The sequence below is a fragment of the Mastigoproctus giganteus genome, chromosome 1, assembly GCF_048544385.1.
Source record: "Mastigoproctus giganteus isolate SK-2022 chromosome 1, ASM4854438v1, whole genome shotgun sequence".
In the NCBI taxonomy this organism is placed as follows: domain Eukaryota; kingdom Metazoa; phylum Arthropoda; class Arachnida; order Uropygi; family Thelyphonidae; genus Mastigoproctus; species Mastigoproctus giganteus.
The window spans coordinates 51,593,300-51,615,818 of record NC_143575.1 but is presented as its reverse complement, the minus strand read 5'-3'; the positions used below and the strand labels follow the sequence as shown (position 1 = coordinate 51,615,818).

The 22,519-nt window shown below is 35.1% G+C and overlaps 1 protein-coding gene across 1 annotated transcript in view; it reads left to right on the top strand.

Moving 5' to 3' along the window:
* Positions 1–22,244, top strand: part of Trap1 (TNF receptor associated protein 1) — a 258,682-nt gene extending 236,438 nt beyond the window's left edge. The window contains exons 14-17 of the mRNA XM_090372832.1: positions 7,320–7,411; positions 14,020–14,165; positions 16,665–16,737; positions 22,117–22,244. Of these exons, the coding sequence (XP_090228958.1) occupies positions 7,320–7,411; positions 14,020–14,165; positions 16,665–16,737; positions 22,117–22,218 (413 nt within the window). The 3' untranslated portion in view covers positions 22,219–22,244. The remainder of the gene's footprint in view (positions 1–7,319; positions 7,412–14,019; positions 14,166–16,664; positions 16,738–22,116) is intronic.
* The last annotated feature ends 275 nt before the right edge of the window (positions 22,245–22,519 follow it).

Genomic DNA, 22,519 nt, shown 5'->3' with positions numbered 1-22,519 from the left:
TAGCACATTGCATTCCACTTTCCATTTTGAGAAACCTTGCTCTGCTCAATCAGCTTCAACTTCTCTAATATCCGCTACCAATTCCTTAAATGCTGATCTCCAGGTAATTCTCCAGTGGGGGCAAAGACAACCTAGTTGATTTCAATCCTTCTAAAACTCAGTCTTGTCTTATATCTCGCAAAAAGGATTCTTCTGCTCATATGTTTGTTATTTGTTGTTATTTGGTTTTTAGGAGCATTAGCAACTAAGGCCATATTGCTCCAGGAATATGCTGTGGTCATTCCACTGACCTTTCCGCATCCTCCTTATTTGGTGGTGACGGGCTCGAACCCCGGTCTAATCAAGAAGTGTGTGCTACGCACTGCTGCTCCTTCCCACCTGGCTACGGAGGCGCCTCTGCTCATATGCTTATCTTTGGTGAAACTCCGATTTCTAGGCAAAATGATATATCTCTTTTGGGGATTTATCTCTCTTGGCACAAGGACATTACAAATATTGCTTCCTCTGCATCTAAAAAACTTGGTTTTCTCTTTCGCTCTTGGCATTACTTTTCTTCCAAAAAGCTGTTCACTCTGTACAAATCGCAAATCCACCCTACCATGGAATATTGTTCCCACATTTGGGGTGGTGTTTCCCCGATACCTCTCTCAGGCTTCTAGATTCCATTCAAAATAGGGCAGTTAGGTTAATTAATGACTCATCTCTAACAGAGTCTCTCCCCTTGCTGTCTCATGGACATACTGTTTCTGCTGCATGCCTTTTCTACAGATACTTCCATGGCACTGTTCTTCTGAATTGGCTTCTGTAATTCCCGTTCTCTCTTTCAAAACAGTCCAAATACATGCTGCCACTAGCCAACATCCATTTACTGTCCAACTTCAAACTCACAGAACCAATTTTTCATCTTCCTCGTTTATTCATTCAACTACCGTTTTCTGGAACAACCTTCCTTCATATATATTTCCCGAAAATTACAATCTACAGAAGTTCAAGTCTAATGTCAACAAATATCTTCTTTTGCCTTCTCAACCTCCAACCCAAGTACAGTACTAAGTACTATAGGTTTAAATACCTCACGTGTTTGGGGTTTTCATAAAAAAAAAAAAAAAAATAAGCTAGAAGGATGCTAACATTGAACTAGTGATAGCTAAAGGTTAAGTAAAACTATTAATATTGGTTAATTTTGTGTGAGATTGCTAAGAGATGCTGTTTACTTTACCTTTCATTTGCGGGGGTCATTTAGGTTTATACGAGGACTTTTCCACAACAATAGCTTTCGGTAATGAAGCCAGATGAACAAGTTGTGATTCTGTGATTAGATTGAGACTGAATGATTTAATACTAAAAAAAGAATGGAGGAGCAATTGTAATTTGCATCTTGCATTTTAAAAATATCATGTTGCATTTTTGCACTATTGTCACATTGTAGGAGATATGATGCATTCTAAGCACAATACATTCTGTACATAATTTTAGATAAGACTATGCACAATAGATTTTGGCATGAAAGCTGAAAAAAATTGTTATACATCCTGATTGCCTTTTAAAATCTACTCATGTAATGAATCTTACAGAACATAATGAAAAATTATGTTCTGTAAGAACAATTTTTCACTAATATCTGCGAATAAGTTGGTCCATGGTTTACAAAAACTTTCTCCATATAATGAAATCGTAAAAAAAATGGATTTGTGAGAACAAAAACAGCAATCAAAGGCAAGCCTTAGCCATTCCCCATATCTTCTGTCATGCAGTACGAATCGTGTCTTTTGGTAGTAATGACAGGCAGTGTAGTGAGACTCAATATTCCTTACATTTCAAGTCATACTTCAAAATGTTTTTGCAGGCTGGCTGCTAGATACCTCATTGGGCTGGACCTGTTGGTAATACTCTAGAAGGCATGGATTAGACAGTGAATAATCTTGCTGTCTGTACTTTGCCAGCTGTGACTGGAGGGTCTTCTTTTTGGAAATTTTTGGCACATTAATTACATAGTGTGTCATTGCTTATGATACATGATACTCCAGTTTAAAACGTTTTGTCATGTGTTACATCTTTATGAGTATACATAGTGATTCACTACCAGTGCAACGAACTTGCAGGAGGTGTAGGGGCAAGAAGACGAATCGGAATCACATAGCATTGCAGGGTTCGAAATGCCTTCGTCATGTGGTAGAGGACGTTGAACGGAAGGTCGCATGAACAGGGATCCCGCTGGAAGTCAGCATTTGCGAACCGGTTCCCGAGGCAGTAGGATGGACGAGTATTCAAACATTGAACTGGCCGACATGCACATCGCGTATGGAGCTGCGGACTGTAACGGGTGTGCCGCTCTGCGCTTGTACCAGGAACGTTTCCTGCACAGGCGTGCTCCTCATCATTCGATTTTTGCATGTGCGCACAAAATGTTACATGAGACTGGTTGTTTCACGAGTGGTACCATGAATCGAGAGCAAATGATGAGGACGCCAGGCAAAGAGGAGAATGTCCTGCGTCTTGCAGAAGGCAATCAGAGTACGAGTACTCAAGCGATAGGCCAACGATTGGGTATTTCCCAATCCACTGTATGGAGGATACTGTCAACAAACCAAATGAGTTTATACCATCTGCAACGCGTCCAATAATTGGAGCCTGCGGATTATCCACTCCGGAGGACTTTTGCTACTTGGTTTCTTCAACAGAAACGGTTCGCAAATGCTGACTTCCAGCGGGATCACTGTTCACGCTACCTCCCGTTCAACATCCTCTACCACATGACGAAGGCATTTCGGACCCTGCAATGCTATGTGATTCCGATTCGTCTTTGTACCCCCTACACCTCCTGCAAGTTTGTCGCGCTGGTAGTGAATCACCCTGTATGTACATAGGCTGATTTCCATATTGTACAAGCTGAAAAACCTGTGATACCTTACAGGGCAAAGCACTTTGCCTGAGATTGGCTAACTATTAAGATTTAAGATGCATTTAGGAATTCCTCCAGCCTAGGTTCAAATTCCTACAGTAGAATTTGAACCCAGCCCTCTCCCTGCATGGATATTTGCTTGTATACAATCCATTTCTAACAAAAAGGTAACATCCCTCCCTTTCAGTTAGTGTGTTATGCGCCTGCCCCAACCCTTGTTTGTCAATGGATTTTTCCATAACTTATGGAAAAATCCATTGACAGGCAACAATTACACCCTCTTGAAGCCTCCCATCTAATTAATGATCATTAAAATAGGTTCCATTGGTGGCAATCCACTGCTGCAATATCTTGACTTTTCTTTCTTGCCTGTGCACAAATTCTGTGGAAAAGTTTGGAAAAACTCAGCAGTTGTTCTACTCATCTAAAGCTTTCAATCATGTTTGGCACAAAGTTCTTCTAAACAAGCTTTCATCTTCTTATGGTTTTCCTTAGTTTTTGAAATTGGATAGCCAGTTTTCTCTCTATTGAGAGTAAAACCCTCTCAACTAATACTGGAGTTTTCCTAAGGTTCTGTTCTTTCATTGACTCTTTTCCTTTTGTATATTATTATATTTGCATATGTAGTAGTATTTTGTACATGATCTCCTATAAACTGGAAATTTTTTCTACACTTTTATTCATGTTAGCACACCACATTCCATTTTCCAGTTCAACAAACCTAGCTCTGAATAAACAACTTCTTAAATATCTGCTAATATCGTTCCTTAAACCTTGATCTGTAGTGGGAGAGTAAAACTTAGTTAACTTCATTGTTTCTAAAACCCATCCTTTATGATTTAAAAAAAATGACAGTACTTAGAGATTTTTTTTCTACATTTAGATTCTGTAACTTTTGCTATATTTTCAGGAGAAGAGATAGTGACAGCATTAAAATATCTTATTTTTATTTGTACAAAGGGCACTAGGAAAGTTTTGCAATATGACGCAACAATGAATCACAGGAAGCTGCTTGTTGCTGCATGTTGAGACATGTTCATACGTGCATAGTAGCCGCTGCGCCAAGTCGATGGGCTCAGTTATTCATTAGTGGTGAGAGTGTAAAGTGCTTGCGATGGCATCATGGTCACGAAATGAGATAAGGACAGTTTTGAGGTATAATTTCGTGCGTGGTTTAACCATAGACCAGTGCTTAGAAGAAATGACTCTTGCACTAGATGATGATTGTCCACATCGTACAACGATATTCAGGTGGTATAGAGAATTCCAAAGGGGAAATTTCACTCTGGAGGATTCTGAGAGGCCGGGAAGGCCACGAACGTCAGTTACGGAGGAAAATGTTACTGCTGTGAGGAAAATGCGTGACGAAAACAGGCGAGTGACCTACCAACAGATAGAGGATACTTTGGGCCTAAATGCACCAGCAATTCGTTCGATTCTGCAAGATCATTTGCACGTGAAGAAACTTTGTTCTCTCTGGGTGCCGCATCAACTGACTGAAGAGCAGATGATACGACGTGTGACTTGGTGCCGGGAGATGTTAAAAAAGTTTGATAAGGGACAATCTCGGTATGTGAACAACGTGACAGGTGACGAGACTTGGCTGTACTATTACGATCTGCCGACCAAGACTCAAAACAAAGTTTGGGTCTTTGATGATGACGACACACCCGTAATTGTCAGAAAATCCCGATCTGTAAAGAAGAAAATGATAGCTGTATTTTTCAAATCGAGTGGAATTGTGGAACGTGTCGTTTTGGACACGCAGAAGACAGTCACAGCTAATTGGTATACTGAACAATGCCTGCCTAAAGTCATTGGATCCATGAAGAACCTGCGGCCAAAGTCAAGAATGGACACCTGGTACCTCCATCACGAAAATGCTTCAGGTCACCGCGCCAAAGCCTGCACCGAATATTTGACCACGACAGGACTGAAACTTCTCGAGCACCTCCCCTACAGTCCAGACCTTGCTCCCTGCGACTTTGCACTGTTCCCGCATGTGAAAATGAAGCTAAAAGGGAGGCGGTTTTCCAGTGATGAGGACCTTCTACGGGCTTGGGACAACGAGTGTGCTTTACTCCCTAGTGAAACTTGGCAGAACTGGTTTAAAGATTGGTTTCGGAGGATGGAGAGGTGTATTGAATGTAGAGGAAATTACTTTGAAAAAATTAAATAAACAAAGCTGTATTGCAAAACTTTTCTAGTACCCTTTGTATATATATATAAATAATCACAGTGACTCCTAGTTGTATCCTGTTGTAACTACAGTTCATAATCAAGGAACACTTAATATTAAAAACTATTTGCTACCAAATTCAGTGTTAGGAGATACTGTGAGTCATACTGCTCATCTTTTGTTTGAAAACTTCAGCATGTTTAGAAAGATTTGATTCAAAAATGAAATTTAAACTCTCAGACTGGAGGAATTCTTAACAGCTTCTTCATTTGTAGCTATAATAACTGATTTCAGGCAGAGAGAGTAAAGATTTTTCCTATTAGTTATTCCAGGTTTATCAGCATCAGTTCATAAACAAACACACATGTATAGACATAATACACAATAAAGACTATATGAATTGGTGTACTATGACCAACATAGTATGCCAGAAGAAGTCCCTAAAAATAGTCAGTCAGTCTTCTTGTTAAAGTTTGATTAACATTGATTATTATTTGTAGAGAAGGGCAAAAAGAAATTATAAATTGAAGCAGTTCTAGGAAATATTACTGAGATTAAAAATACAAAGCATGTAGAAGTTAGCCCTCTCTGGATTTACGTTTGACTACATTGATAGAGCAGCAACTGCTGACCAATCTGGTTCTTGAAGAGGTTAATTGCAAAAATAAAAGTCATATTATTATATGGTATCACCACCTCATTACGTAAACAGATTTTAAACTCGAACTAACAGGGTCACATTCAGAAAATATTTATTAATTCATGAAGGAAAAGGAAACTCAAGTCTGAAATTCTTATGTGTAAGCAAGTCAATAGTTCTGAACAAGTTGCCCTTTTTAATAGCTTTAAATAGTGCATTGTTTCTGGAGGTTAGGGGCAGAAAAGGCTATTCATGTTTTTCTCTTTTGACTTAAATAATGAATTTTGCTTGTTCCTTCTAAATTTTTTGTCAATTTGTTTTAAGGTTGAATTCAGTACATTTAGTTTGCCAGTTGCATATATTCTAAGCTGATCTGCATTTATATGAGAGAGAAAAGCTTGAGTTTCCATAGATAAATCTAACATTTTTGGTTATGACATGCTAATTGCAGTTCAAAGTGACAAAAGCCTTTTCCAGAGAATTCTAATCTGTGACGAGAAATGATGGGAGTAATGAAGCCAATATGCCGTCATGGAAAACTAAATTTGTGAGATACACAGTTGTTAAATCCTCTACTTGATTTTTGGAAATTAATTTCCATATAAAATTAAATCAAAAGAATTATTTTGGAGAACTCCGCTTACAGAATTCTATTCAGTGAGGAACAACACAATGTTTACTTTACTTTTATGCATCACTTAGATGGTGCATAAGTTGGCATTCAAAAATGGAGTTTTAATAAATGTTGAGGTAACACAAATTTCACCAGTTTTTCAGACAAATTTCCATTAGTTTTGAGAGTGACAAAAGAATAAAAAGATGAAACAATAGTTTGCAGTCTTGGTTTTATGCATTTCAGCTTGAGGATCTCCTCAATCAGTTCTTTTCAACCTGTTTTGGCTGTGGAACCCTTTTGTAAATCTAAATCTTTTGTGTAATCCCAGTGTCTTTACAAATTAAATAAAGAAAATCAATGATGAAAAATTTGCAAGTCTCTTTGTGTGGAACCCTGTGGTTCTCTGGAATACACTTTGTAAATCACTGCTCTAGACAGTTTTGAATTTGGATATTCCCTTTCTTTCACATTAAAAATCTCCTGGAACCCAGTTTGAAAACCTGTGTTCCAGATGATATTTAAAAATGAGGAATTTTTTTTAGCAGTCTCAATTTGGTAAAAGAGATGCAAATGGAATCCTGAAATGTTGCAAATTAGCTTGTCATCCTTGCAATTTTAACAATTCCTATCTTACTAAGTGACTCAGTGCAGTTTGCCCATAGTAGCCTTGTGACATTAAACCTCCATTCCAACAACAACTGAGTGAAAGCTACTAGGTTACTAAAACAATGATACTGTTTAGGGTAGAGCTCAGCTCTGCATTTTTGAGAAGAAAGCAAATTCTGCAATGATATTTTCTTTGACGTGGTAAAAGTTTCTAATATGAATCAAGTGATGGAGCCAAGTTGATACCTACTGTTAAGTATTATAATTGTAACTTATTTGGTTCATGAATAAAATTCTTAAAGTGATTAAAAATTAGTTCCAAAGCCAAGTTTTTTAAGTTGGAAGGTTTTAATTTTTGCCCCCTTTCTCTTTCTAGAAGCAGAGAGTGATAGTTTATCAAAATCTGATGCTAAAAACTTTATGGATTGGCTGAGTAAAACACTAGGATATAAAGTTCATAAAGTACAGGTATGTATCCTATACAATTAAGAATAATGCATTTTTTGATGACCTTCCATTCAAGTAACCTGTACAACAAATGAATCAGAGCTTTAACCCTTTCAGGAGTTAGGTGTGTAGATCTCTATGCTTTCAAGGTGTTCACTTAAGATGATCTGTCTGTTAACGTTCAAATTGTTTTAATTTTTGCTAGCACACACTGCCATCTGTATTTCCAAATAATTGTGGACACAGTTACAACAGTTGGCAACCTGAAAAAGATTTGAAAAGTTGAGATCACACCCATTGACCTCAGTTGTCTGAATTGGGCTTACAAAAGCTGAAATCAAAGAATTTCTTTGGAATTCAGATCCAAAATTTGATAAAAACTGAATATAGTAATGCATAAATAGATATAGAGGGTAAGGAATTGCAGATTTTATTTACAAATTTTTCTTTTAAATTTTGATTTGAAGTTTGACAATGATTTTACTCTAATATTGGAAAATAATGTCAAAATAAACACAAGTCGCCTGGGCTCTGTGGAGTGAGTTTTTTCATTGAAGTTTTCAAACTTAAACCCACTACAGAGCCCACCTCTATTAAAGATTCACTGGGGTACCCATCCCATGTGCAGCAAATTGCCTTCATGAAAGGGTTAAAAACAAAAGGCACGTGTACAGCCTAGTGGTCACTTTGAAAGTATAGAGGTAGATTTGTGCATATCTGATGTGTAATATCATGAAATATATTTTTATAGTATCTCTCCTGGAAATTGTTTTGATCCTGAGTTGCCATCACAGAATATAAACAGAAAATTTATTTATATATTTTAAAGGTAAAGCTCATAGGAAAAAAAATTAAAATTCATTAAAGAAAGTGATGGTGTTGAACATTCTGAATTAAAGTATATAGATCAGGGGCTCAGAGCAGGAAGATTTCTGCAAAAGATGCAGGGACTTATTAAATGAAATTGAGTCTTTTCTTGCTGCAGTCATCACATGATGATTACAACAATTAGAAATGTGTGACTTAGTTTTTGCTTTAGAATATTTTAAAGCCAAATTGAATGAATTAAATTTAGAATTACAAGGCAAGGATAAATTGGCTTTCCAAATAGTTTGAATGCTTTCAAGTAAAAAATTAAACCTGTTTAATATTTAAACTTCAGGACAATAAATTCACACACTTCCCAAACATGATATCACATGTAAAAAACAATGATAATTATGACTCATATATACACAGAATAAATTTTAAAATGTTTTGAAAATCAAAAGATGAATTTTAAAATCCTAGAATGTCTTTATTTTTGAATTTTTCCATTTGTGTTATGTGGAAATAATTGCAAAGAAAATGACAGCCGGAGAGCAATTTTGAAAATATTTATCCGGAGATGTGTGTTTTAATTTATTTATGTGCATAGCTTGGTTATACATATTTATGTGAATCAGCATAATCAAAGTATTGAACAATTTTTGTATTCTGTATTCATTTTAATCAATTGCCTAAGCCACTGCATCACAAGTATGTTGCAGTGGTTTAGGCACTGGCCAAAAAAAAAAAAAAAAACGAACGAACTTTTATTCAGTATCAAATTGGGCAGCCTTTGTTTCGAAAAACAGTGAGTGCACGGTACAGCATGGATTCTCTAAGGCAGGGGTTCCTAACCTGGTGCCCACGAGAACCATTGTGCTCTTTAAAAAATAAATTTTGCTCGCAACCCATCCTAAAATGGGTGCTCTTAAGATAAAACATTTATATAAAATGTTCGGTTTTACTGCAAAAATATGGGAACACAGGTTTATTAAAATCCTTTTAACAGGAAACACATAAGATACATTACTAAACCCTTTGAAAATGGATAAGTTTTTAAAAATAGACCGAAATTAAAATGATGAGGTAAAAATGATGCATTAACACTACCTATGCAGTTGTCTGATTTAGACCTACACATTTCAAATGCAAAGAAAAAAAAACATTAAAAAGTATGCATTTCAGTCCTCTTGGGAATATGATTATTTGGGTGTGTCCCTTATTGTACAGCACCATCTTGTTTGGGGCTTGCTTGCTTGTCTTCATGGTGCCATTTTGTTTCCACTCCTTCCTTCGGGGGTGACGCCCTTTTTCATCTAGTCGCTCTAACTTACAACCTCTTAAGACAAAATCCGTGCCCTCGGTCCTCAGGGGTTATATAACCTCTGGAGCTGCAGCGTTGGATTCGCGTTGTGATTAACATCAGGCAATCACAGAGTGTCAACCCGATCCCCGCTCTAACCTCTCCTGGTTTGTACTTATTTCTACTGGTGTATTAGAATATGGGCAGAGAGAATGAGACATGGTGTAACACATAACATTTATTATAACAAAGAAAACAGGTATACAACACTTGCATTCTGTGTGGGTAATTTGTATAAACGTGACATTCATGTGTCAATTCCATAGAATAATATCAGAGGTGTGAGTAAAGTGGTAAAAAGTACATTTAATCCATCTTATAAACAAACTCTTCAATTCTTGCCTTTTGTTATACACTAGATTGTTCTAGGTTCTTGGTCTATAATGCTCATAAACACTTTTTGTATTTTACATATTTTAAGGTCAAAAGAAACATGGAGGTGGCTAGTTTTATGCCATGTTATCTCTCAATACTTTCTTCATCATCATTATAAAACCAGCGCTTGACCATACCACTCTATTGTGGGCATTTGACTTTCTAGGAAAACTTTTGGGTACTTGTGAAAGCATTATAGCCATTTCACCTATAATTGTGTTAGCAAATAGTTTATGAGGATCAGGAAGGAAGCATTGAAATGTTATCTGTTTACGTTGTTTTTCGAGGTTTACATTCACACGAATAAAATAATGGCTGGGTGGGGTCCTCTGTCATTTCGGATATTTTCTCTGGTGGTCACTCTCAAACTCCTTTGGAGTGCGAATAGAAAGAAGCTTTTCTGCTGGATTGCTCTCTCTCTCTCGCTCTCTCTCTCTCTCTCTCTCTCAACTGCAAAAAAAAACCCTTTTTGGGCCACCAATACTCTTATATACCTCGCACCTTTGCTCTACTTTTCCCCAAAAGAATTCTCCTTTCATTGGCTATGCTAAAATAAAAAGTATAAAGATTATTCACTTCCTGTCGATGGTAATAAAGGAATTCGTAAATATGGAAGAAAACTGTCCTTTTGGTTATTCAAGCTTACATCATAGAGACGAAGTGACCCAAGAAGGCCCATATTCCCTCTGGTGTGACCATTTTTTGTAATTTTCCCACGGTCATGTGTGCACGTGGGCTTCGCTATGACCATAAACATCTTTTATCTGCTGTTGTTGACATAGGAACCAAGGACCTTACTTTCCTGCCACCCACATTATTAATTCCTATTAAAAGTGAATGCAAGTTTCTGGAACAAATTTTACTTGGAACAAATTTTAAATCAAAATGAAGTAGCAGCTGCCAAGTTAGAACTTGTTGATATGCAGTCGTCTCTGAAATGTCTTTTCAACAAAAAACACAAATTCTGGGTTCTTCCAACTGTAAAAAATTTCCTTTATTACAAAGAGAAGCATTCAGAGTATTTTCTGTTTGGATCAACATACACATGTGAAAGTGCTTTTTCATTAATGAACAATATCTTAAACAAAAAAAGGTCAAGATTGTTGATATTACATCTGGAAGAAAATTTGTGATTATCCCTTCATAATGTAGAAATTAATTTCAAAGGTTTTGCATCACCTCTTCAAAGTCAAGGTTCACACTGATAAGGTAATAAATATTAGCACCCAAAAATTTTAATTGAGAAATATAATTTGTGAATACGTAATATGGCTAAAATATTAATTAAAAATGTATTTTTAATCTTTAAGCAAGAAAATTTATATTTTAATATATGGTGCTTGCACATATTGTAAGCTGCAAAATCTTGCTCGCTTAAAGCAAAAGGTTAAGAACCCCTGCTTAAGTTTTTTTATTGAATTTTGGTCTAATTTGTAATCATTCTTCCAACAAATTATCACGCAGTTGCAACAAAGTTGAAGGAGGAGGAGGAGGACTTTGTTGCCGAATAGCTTTCTCCATCATATCACACATTCTCAATAGAATTGAGAACAGATGAATGTGGGGCTAGGGGAGATGGTGAAAACCCATGTCATGTTCTCCAAACCATCCTTGCACAATTCTGGCATGATGTGCTGTTGCATTGTCATCCATAAAGTGGCTATCACCTTCAGGATAAAAGTGTAACATTGCAGGGTGCAGTAGATCTGATACAAAGTCAAGTACTCCCTGGATGATATTTGACCTTCCATTGGTATCAGCAGACCTAATCCATGCGAATCCAGGGTTCAAATTTCCATTGCTTTGTGAGGTTCTCACCACGCTCTCTGCCTACCATCAGTACAAAGCAATGTGTGTTGTTATTCATTTAACCACATGACTTTCTTCCATTGTTCTACTCTCCAATCACATCATTCTTGGCACTGCTACAAGCAGATTTTTTTGTTTTTCTCTGAAACAAATGGCTTCCAAACAGGCAGGAGACTGCCAATAGTCAATTTCTTAAATTACATGCACATGGTATGGGTTGAAATAGGGTACTTCTACGCTTGGTTGAATTCAAACATTATTTGCTACACACTGGATGTCATATTTTTCCATACAGCTCTCCTTTGAGTATGATGGCTTCACTCTTGAAGTATTGTTTTTCTGCTACATTAACACATTTGGTGCACCCATGATAAGACTTTTTTTCAAGATCTGATATATCACACATTTTCCCCATTCTGGCTTCAGATTACTGCAGTTGAACAGTGTATGCAGTTATTATACTCAACGAGGCAACACATCATCGCCACCACACGTCAGTTTTCTCTGCATCTATTTGAATTTCTTCTTCTGTTTATGACTATTTTAATAGAATGGTTTGTATATTTTTGGCTAGTGCATGTATATTAAAATGTTATATTATTAAAAATTGTAATTTGCTTATTTTCCATATACAACCATCAAAAACTGAATGAGCTTGATAATCATTTTAAAACAGTGATAAATATTTCAAATACACTGGTAGACATAACTTCAATTTTTAAGTGTATGTATTAAATGGTGTATGTATTAAATGCATTAGTTTAAATCTTACATTTTTCAAACACATACCATGTAAGTTATGAAATGTTCTCAATCTTTTTGTGATTGCATACATTTGGCTTAGCATGATCAAGAAATTAAAACGTTTTTATTTTCTGTTAATTATGCAATGAACTAAAATCAGAATTAATAGGAATGTATAAAGCCCCATTAAAAAATGTCTAGAAAATTAAAATCAAATTACCTTGATATTTCATGGGATATCTTTTGCAGGCTCACTGGTTTGGAAATATATTCTTGACAGATAGATAGTATAGGGTTTCCCATGAATTACTCCATACTCCAGGTTTTATCAGCCCACACCACATATTTCAAATGAATGAGAATCAAACTCTAGATCTGTATTGTCTAAAATGTTAATGTGCTGTGAACCCTGCAAACAAACAAATAGGATGGTGTGGTGCCTTCTACAAATCATCCTTTAATCTATCCTTTAAAGTACAAAGTGTATCGCTTTCACTTAAGTTTCCTTTTGTGAAAGGAAAGCACAGAATGAAATCAAAAACAAAAAAAAATTATTTTATTATTTTTATTGATTTATTTATGATGATTTTTTTTTTAACTTGATTCCTGATCAAGGAAATGGAAAACTGCAGCCTACAAACATTATAAACACAGAAGAATATTTGAAACACATACTATAGGTAATGTAATACACACAGTAAACTTTTCAAAATCCTGCACTCTTGGGGAGTGAGAAGTGTTTTATTTTAAAATTTTAGTTTTAGAGAGGTATGCCTAGTAGTTGCACTTTGGAGAAGGACATTTCAATTAACATTAAGCACAAACAACTGAACGTATTTACTCCTGTAATTTTATAATGACTAAAAGATGGTGCTAATGATTAAAATTTAAATAATCGTTCAATTTGTTTATTGTAAACAAATGACAACAAATAAAGCAACGGTAAATGTTATGTACTGTAAAAAGGCAGATAGTGTCTGCCTTTTTATGTTCATTGTGACTACAACACATCCCACATAGTTGCTTATAGTAGTATTTTCTTCAGAAATTTTAATTGTCATTCATTTTAAATATCACTGCAATCAGTATATCTTCCACCTTCAGAAGGCTGTTTCTCTTCTTAGGCCTCATACAAGAAATCTTAAATGTGTGTGCAAACATTACTTTGACCCATACCAGGTGATTGCATATATGTATTATCCCTGCCTCTCCCAACTAGCAGAGTCCCTGAACACTTAAGACCTCAGTGATACTGGCAGACTCTTGCACCACCTTTGTTAAAAAATATTTGTATATAAAAAACAGGCTCCTATCTACTATAGGTGAAATATCAAGGGATTATTAGGTCGTAATCTATGCAGTTCCACTGCAGATGTGATAATAAAAAAAAATCAAACAGTGTGTTTGATTTTTTTTCTTCCAACAGCACCCTCAATCAAAATTTAAACATTTGTTTTAAATGAATTGACATAGCAAGGTGAATCTGTATTTATTAATATCATTCTTAAGTCTTATTTTCTTGTTCTTCCAGTTAACAAAGCGTCTTAGCACACACCCTTGTTTAGTTTCTGTAGAAGAAATGGCTGCTGCACGACACTTCATTCGTACCTCTTTTCAAACTATGCCTGAAGAACAAAGGTATAAATTTCTTCAGCCAACTCTAGAGGTGAATCTCAGGTAAAGGATATTTTTATGTAATATGGACAAAAATTACTAGTCTTCATAACGTAGTTAAAGGAATTAAATTTAATGTGAAGGCATTTAAATTATTTTTTATATTCTCCTATTTGTTTGTTTCTGTCTTAACTGATCATTCTCTGTGCACACAGGTTAGAGTGTAAGCTTTTTTTTTAGGCTTACACTCTGCCCTGTGAGCTTATTTTTGAACTTTTGTTTAGAAGTTGTGACTTAAACTCTACACTACATATTTGCATTCAAAAACCTAAAGAGAAAACTGTAGAAATTAATATTATGGAAGAACACATCAACACAGTTTGCATTTTGAACTACAGAATGTTATATTCAGGCTAAAATGAATATTACCAACATCAAGTAACTAAATAACAGATATTATTTTACATGAGTAGGTCTGTGCTTTTTAGCTGTTATTGTTTTTAAAATGAAAATCAGTATAAACAGTAAATACAAATATATTTCTGGCCTCATTATTCTTTTAATAACGATACAACTTGAGAAATCAAAGACTATTTTGCTTTGGTGACTGTGATGACAGCGGTAATGAACATCATCACATTTCTTCCACAAACATCAGATGTCACGTCATTTTTGGACTGCAATAATATTCTTACATACACTGAGAAGCATAAAAATGTGGTGTGAGGAAAGCAAACAAAGTCAAACAACTCATCTGATCACTGTCTGATGAAAAGTACATCTTTGGTCTTAATTGAAATGCTGGATCAGAGCATGGCCAATGTGCCTCTCTTCTATGGCTGAACTGGGAACTTTGGTTAAAAATGTTCAAGAGCTTTTAGAGAAGGTGGATCCATTCAATTTTGAATATATCAGTGAGAAATTTGTAGATCTCAAGTAAGAGTAGAAGGCTCTCTGAGATTTTTCTTTCCTAACTCTATATATGTACATTTGCAATGTGGAATGCAATATTTCTGTTGTGAATTTTGTTGCCGATTGATTATAAAAACTTGAATGTACTGCCTGTGAAGTGTAATATGCATGTGAAGCACTCTACTAGCTATTACTGCACTTATTGCCTACCATGTAAAAAATTACACCTGTTGTGAGTATACTGGATATTCCTCAAACGTTAGTAACTTTGCATATTTTGTGATGCCATACCCTAATTACTGCCTCCATTAACTCAGTCTTTCAGTGAGGATTTTTCTAATGAACTTTCTTCTTTAATAGCATCCATAGATTTTCTGTGAGGTTTAAATCAGATGAATTACCAAGCCAGGTTAACATTTTTTAAACATAAAAAGTGTTTAATACTCTTTGCTCTGTGACACAGAGCGAGTCATCCTGAAAATGGAATTCTCTGTTGTCAAACAATTCTCTTGCCGAGGGTAGCATTCGAGAAGAAAGAACATCTTTATACACAATAGCATCCATAGTGCTGTCAAAAAAATGCAATCTTCCAACACCACTTGCTGCAAAACATTCCTAGACCATTACACTAGTTGGGAACTTGACAGTCTTTGTTGTACAGGAAGCATGTAGAGATTTGCCAGTTTTGCGAAAAACTATTGCCATTCAGATTAAACTTTTTGCCTGTCTTCTTCGGATCATTGTTGGTGCAATTTGGTCTATGCTACACATAATTTGGTTTCTTCATAGAATGATATTTTATGCCCATTTCAAACAACCTTCTCACAGTTCTACCTGTAGTTTTTATTCCAATTGCATCCTTCCATTGTTTGGCAACACTTTCAGAGGAAGCAAACTTGTCTTTAATATACAAACAGAAAATGCATATCAACAGCTCTTGCTGTTGATATGCATTTTCTTCCACATTTTCCAACTCTGCCACTGCAAGCTTCTCCAGGGTCGGCCATTATCATTAACTGTCACCCAACTGTTGATTTATGTATATCGAGAATTTGGGCAATTTCAGTGTTTGTTCTTCCACATTACTTCATAACATTAATTTAAGTAGCCTTTCTAGGTGTAATATCAATCATTTTCCCCATTTTCCTAACTTTACCAAAGCCAAAGTACAAATTTCAGAAAATTGCAGGAATCACCATGGGAAATCCAAACTCTTATAACAGAATTGAGCTGTAAGCTGCTGCAGGTGGAAGAGATTAATTTATGGAATGTGGTTTAATACATGGGGCACACACAGGGTGGTAGGGGTGTGGTTAAATTGTCTAATACTGAGGAATGTGTTTTGAAAAACATGTTGCTATTATTTATAAATCTAATAACGATATATTTTTTGAAGAATGTTATTCTAAGCACACTTCTTTTCAAACATAGCACACTCTTGAAAACATATTTTTGAGCTAAAAACATGAAAAATCAAGGTGTTGCTATTAATTTGTCCAGAACTATATATAATATTGTTTGTTATTTGGTTTTTAGGAGCTTTAGCAACTAAGGCCATATATATAATATATTCTTAATTATTTGGTGATTGATATTAATATGAGGGAAAAAAATCACATAATTTCAAATATATATGCATTATTTTTATAGTCATCCAATTATGAAACGCCTTGGTTCATTGATGGAAAGTGATCCCAGATTGGCAGAGTTATTAGCAAATCAGGTAAAGCAGTTTTGTTGTATATGATATTGTTGGCATTAACCCTGCAGTAGGTGAAGCAAAAAAGACAACTAAGGGTGCTGTTGTATTGTGTGCAACACTTCCAATGCTTCAAAAAATTGTGCACTTTTAAACTTGATTCCTTATTGTGAAAATGAATTGGATAATAAGAACAATATCTTTACTAATATTAGACTTGTTATTAAAAAAAAAATCCTTATTACCTACAGGATGAACTTAAACCAAAATTCAGTGGGAAAATTATATACAGGTGGGCAGGTAATGAAAATTCCTAATTAAGAACACTTTTCTACCACATGAAGTGGGAAGAAAAATAAGTTTTCTTGAAACTCATATCAGATACAAGCTTAATATATACACTAGATCGTTAGTAAATGACATTTCAGGATTTGAACTGAATCCTGTCTTCAGACCAAATGGGGCTTTTGGTGAAAGGGAAAGTCATGTATCAAAAGTGGGGGTTATTTTCAAAATTTTAGAGTTCAGGTTACCTTTAGAAACCATATTATGCACTAAAACAGAAAAATAATTTAAGATAATAGAAACTTTTTGTACTGTATGAAGCATTAACACTGGTGCTTTTTTTGGCATTGAAGTACAGATAAGTAATAGTAATGAAATGAAGACGTGATGCAAGAAAGCAAGGTATGGCTTATGTAGCATCAGGAAAAAAAAAAAAAAAACACAATTTCATACATCCAGTTCCTCCTTGAATTTATTTAAACTATTGACTTCCACAACGACAGATGAATAAGATACAACATATGGCTACCAGATACTAATTACCATATTTTCCAGCTTATAAGACGCACCCTAGTTTTGGCCTCATATTTTGGAAAAAATAATAACCCTTCTATTATCCTTCGATACTGTTTACGGTGAAACTAAGAAGCGATCTTTTACTGACTGATGTAAATAAAAATTTATTGATAAAGAAAATAATAATAATAAAATTAAATACGGTAATATGTTTTTCTCAAAATAATGGTATGGTATACGCTTGGGTAAATGTTCAACCAATAATGAAATGTTTGTTTCTGAAAAAAGCTGACAGAAGTAATGTAACAGAAATTCTTACTCACCCTAAGACAAATACGGGTGTCACTTTCTCTTTGTAAAAGACGGTTGGAATTGAAAAATCCCGATCCAGTCTAATTAGCCCGCCATACCATAAAAGCGCAAGATCATATTATAGAGGAAGCAAACACATGGGAAAATGAAACAAGTTTTTACTTACGTCTGTGAGAGTCATATCATGCAGATTTCAACAAATTTTCGACGAAAAAAAGATTACTGGTATGTATTGTTGCCATAGATTGTAACCACTGATAGTTGTTATATATTTCAACAGATAAATCTTAAGTAAAATTGGTGTAAATTTCAAAGGGAAGTTTTCAGAACTCAGTTTACCGGCACTGTGTCATCGAAGATGTTTGCCGGTAGTCGCTAGGCCTAATCTGACATTGACCATATAAGACGCAGGGTGATTTTCCGGGTATTTCTTCACGAAAAAAACCGCATCTTATAAGTCGGAAAATACAGTATATGTACAAATAACCATATGTTGTGGGCTCCAACACATTTGGACTTTATTTCCAAAAATGCAGCATTGTGTTATTTAGTTAATATTTGATACTGTATAAAAAGTTTCCATTATCTTAAATGCTTCAGTGAATAAATAATAACTACTACCTCTTTGTTAAATGACTCCCTTTCACCCATAGCGGCATTTGTTCTAAGATGGGATTCGGTAAAAATTCTGAAGCATCACATGCTAACAAACTTGTATCTTATATGAGTTTCAATAAAACCTTTGTTTCCCATTTCATGCAGTAAAGAAAAAGTGTGCTTAATTATATATATATATAAGCATATATTAAAGCAGTGTTTCTCAACATTTTTGTTGCTGTGGCACACCTTTTTAAAGAAGCTAAAATTTTGTGGCACACTACACTCTACTATACTAGGCACCAGCAATGTGATGTGATCGGAGACTAGACACCGGCGAGGTGTATAAAGCCTTGAATGGTTTGAGCATGTTTAATTCTGATGGGATTCTTCCTCTTGCTCAGAATAATCACCTAAGAGGGCATAAATTCAAATTGAGGAAAGACAGATGTAGGATAGATGTGCGGAAATTTGCCTTTAGCCAGCGAGTGGTTGGTTGGTTGGTTGGTAGAACAGACTTCCATCCCTTGTCGTGGAAGTTGATAGCCTAAATAAGTTTAAGGCTCAGCTGGACAGGTATTTCGAATGAACGGAGGGGTGAAGTGGAAGGTTTTTTTTTTTTGGCTGATGCTGCATAAGCTTACTTTCTTGCATCATATGCCTCTGCTAATGCTCATATATTTGCAAAAGGGAAGTTATTTCTACAGTGGCAGACAAAAAAACTATCACTTGTGAATTTTGCAAATGCTGCATTGTGGGTTTCAGAAATGTTCAAAATGCATTTGTTAGATGGGATATTTCTGTGAATGAAATCCAATAAAGACTCTACTTGATATACCTAATTGCCATAAGTATCTTCCCAAAGGGTAAAATGCATAATTAACGGAAATATGAGAAATCATGACAACCAAACATACATTTTATTTCATTTATGTGTACAAACTGAAATGACAAGTTAACGTAATAGTATTATGTACTGTAAATCAGCAAAATAAGTCCTCATCGAGCTAATCAACTTCTGGATATACGGTTGCCTAATTTCATGGTAACACACCTTTACAATGCTCTCCTGCAGCCGAATCTTACTTGTTGACGTCTGAGCAATTTTAGATGACATTATGTACCAGCAATTTTCAATAGGATTCAAATCTACAGTGTTGCCAGGCCAGTCCAACACTGTAATGCCAGCATTTCTGAGGTATGACTGCACCTTAAGGGAGAAAAACATTGGTGTAAGTATGTTTTAAGCCTTGTGAGACAAGAACACAAACTAATCATTAAAACTTTATATTCATAATAATTACACAATACAGCAACCGATGTTATAAATAGTATTATGTTTATTAAAATAATGTTGAAAATAAAATAAAAACTGACTGTACAATATACTATGAATTTAAATTGCAAAGAATTATTGACGATAAAAGCGCTAAAATACCGTAGCTTTCAGAGGCATCCACCTCCTTTTTCAATAGTGAGGCTTATCGTATTATCCTTAAATATCAGCAGGCTCACGGTTCTCAGCACATGGTTCCACAGGAGAGAGAAAAAAAAAAAACTTGGCCCTGTTAAAAAATGCAGTTTTGTACGTCTGTATGGTGATCCCTAATAACGGCTTTCAGACACTCCTCCAAAATAGCAGTGTAGGTTTCTGCAATTATCATTCCATTAATAAATTTAATTTGCCCCTCCCTTTGCTTGTTATGCATCTCCAGACCATCTGACCGGCATGGAACTTTACAGCAGGTGTAATGCAGTCAGGATGGTAGTCCTCAGATTTTCGTCTTCTGACATATCGCTTCCCATCCGACCCATGCAGGTTGAATTTCAATTCGTCAGAAAAGATTGTGGTGTCCCCTTGCTCTTTTATCCATGAACCATGCATTTCAGCCCAAGCAAGTCATTTGTTGGGTCAACAAAGGCTTGGGCTGATAGGCATGCAGACCACATCCTGAAAGCCATCTTTCAAAAGTGATCTGCACTTGTTTCAACACCAGAGGCCATCGCAAAGTCCAGTTTTAGAGCAGGAGCACTATCATGGCAATTATGAAGTTTTAAATATCGATCTTGGGAAGGAGTAGTCATTCTCTTCTGGCCTGATCCAGGTCTTCTCTTCACATCACCAGTTTGACGCTTTAATTTCAGCACCCCGGGATACTGTTGATTGGTGGCAGCCTATTTTATCAGCGATAGCAAGCGTAGAAAGCTCTTCCTGTGACAGAGCAACAGCTCCACTTTTTTTTTCTTGGTGTCAAGTGAACATATGGAGCCATGCTTACACCTCCACAAAACAGGATACTAATGGCATATATACCCTTCTAACACTGTATTTATAGAAACCTTGAAATTACTGTCTGATGCAATAGAAGCGTTATCTGACACAATACATTTCATTCATTCATTTGAATGAAATGAATTAAGATGATGCAGTTTTTTTTTTTTTTTTTTTTGTTTAATAATGCCCTTATATTTTTAAACTACATGAAATTTAAAAGGAAAGATGTAAAAAATTAACACAATTATATAAAAAGCAAAAATACAATTAATTTTTATTATAAAACTTGGATTTATAAATTTTTTGGCCAAATTAAAAACAGGGTACCACTCCAGTGAAAAAAGATTAGGTTAGTTATGCCACCAATTTGGGACAGATTCAACCATGATTAGCACTACAGTGAAAAAAAGGTTAGGCTATGATACTATTTAAAGCATTCTGGAGTGGCATCCTGTTCTACAGTTTTACCAATTTTTTTTATCTGCATTTTCCACGGCCCACAGGTTGAGAAATACTGAGATAAAATATGAATAGATGGATGTGAAAATTACATTAAAGTGCCAGTGACGAGAAGGGTAAGGATAGTGGAAAAAGAAGTATAGTAGATATATAATAGGTGAAAGAATGTTAATATCCTAAAAATTATTATTATCAGCTACATGGTGCAAGGAAGCATACTGTATAAGAATGTGCTAATTTCATTTTTTTTTTTTTGCTTTTTGACCTTTTACCTACTACTATGGACAAGTATAGAAACACAGTTCCTGATACATGATCAGGTGAAATACCTGACCATGTATATCTGCCTTGCCTGTATTTGACCTCTTTCTAAATATATCCCCCCCTCCCATATCTGATGACAGCTCTACCATTTTTTATTTTATTTGTTCTATTTTACCTTATTATTAATTATTTTACTTTACAGTTCACTTAACTCCTATTGGCTTTGTAATTCAGCCCATAATTTTCTTAATTCATCATAACTTTTAGGATATTAACATTCTTTCGCGTGTTACATACCTGCTCTACTTCTTTTTCCACTATCCTTACCCTTCTAGTCACTGGCACTTTATGTAATTTTCACTTCCATCTATGCATACTTTATCTAATATATACTTTTGCATCTGTCATACCTGACTTATTAATTTTTCATCCACTGAACTTTTATTTTAAAATTACATTTTATATATATATATACACATACAGTTATCATACTGACATATTTAAAGTTGGCAGATTACATGAATAGCATACAACACTGTGCCCACTGCAGGGTTAATAATGATTTATTGCACTTTTATTTTAATTTTAAAATATTTGTTGCTGCATGAAACTTAAACATTATGCCTGTAATAACCTTAAAAAAAAAATGCAGATACTTGTTTTATCCACTAATTTTTCTTTTTCCTCCTTTCTAGTTGTTTGATAATGCAATGGTGTCTGCAGGGTTAGTGGACGATCCACGGAAAGTTACAAATAATCTGAACGAGCTGTTAACATTATTGCTAGAGAGGCACTAAATTGTTTTGTAATATGTGAATAAATGTAGAGCATATAGTCATTAACATATGTAACCTATATAATAAATTTTTTTATTTATTGTTGTGGTTTATTTATAAAAAAATTTTTTGTTAATTTTGTCCTTCAACCTCCAATTATTTAAATTTATTTGAGAGGTAATGTAAGATACAGATGATTGAAATAACTTCTGTTATTTTAATTGTCTGAGGTTAATCAGATAAAATTGAAAACTCCAGCAATGCGAATGACTAATATACTGGGATAGTCATCCAGATGTAAACCGATGTAAGTGGTAGTACC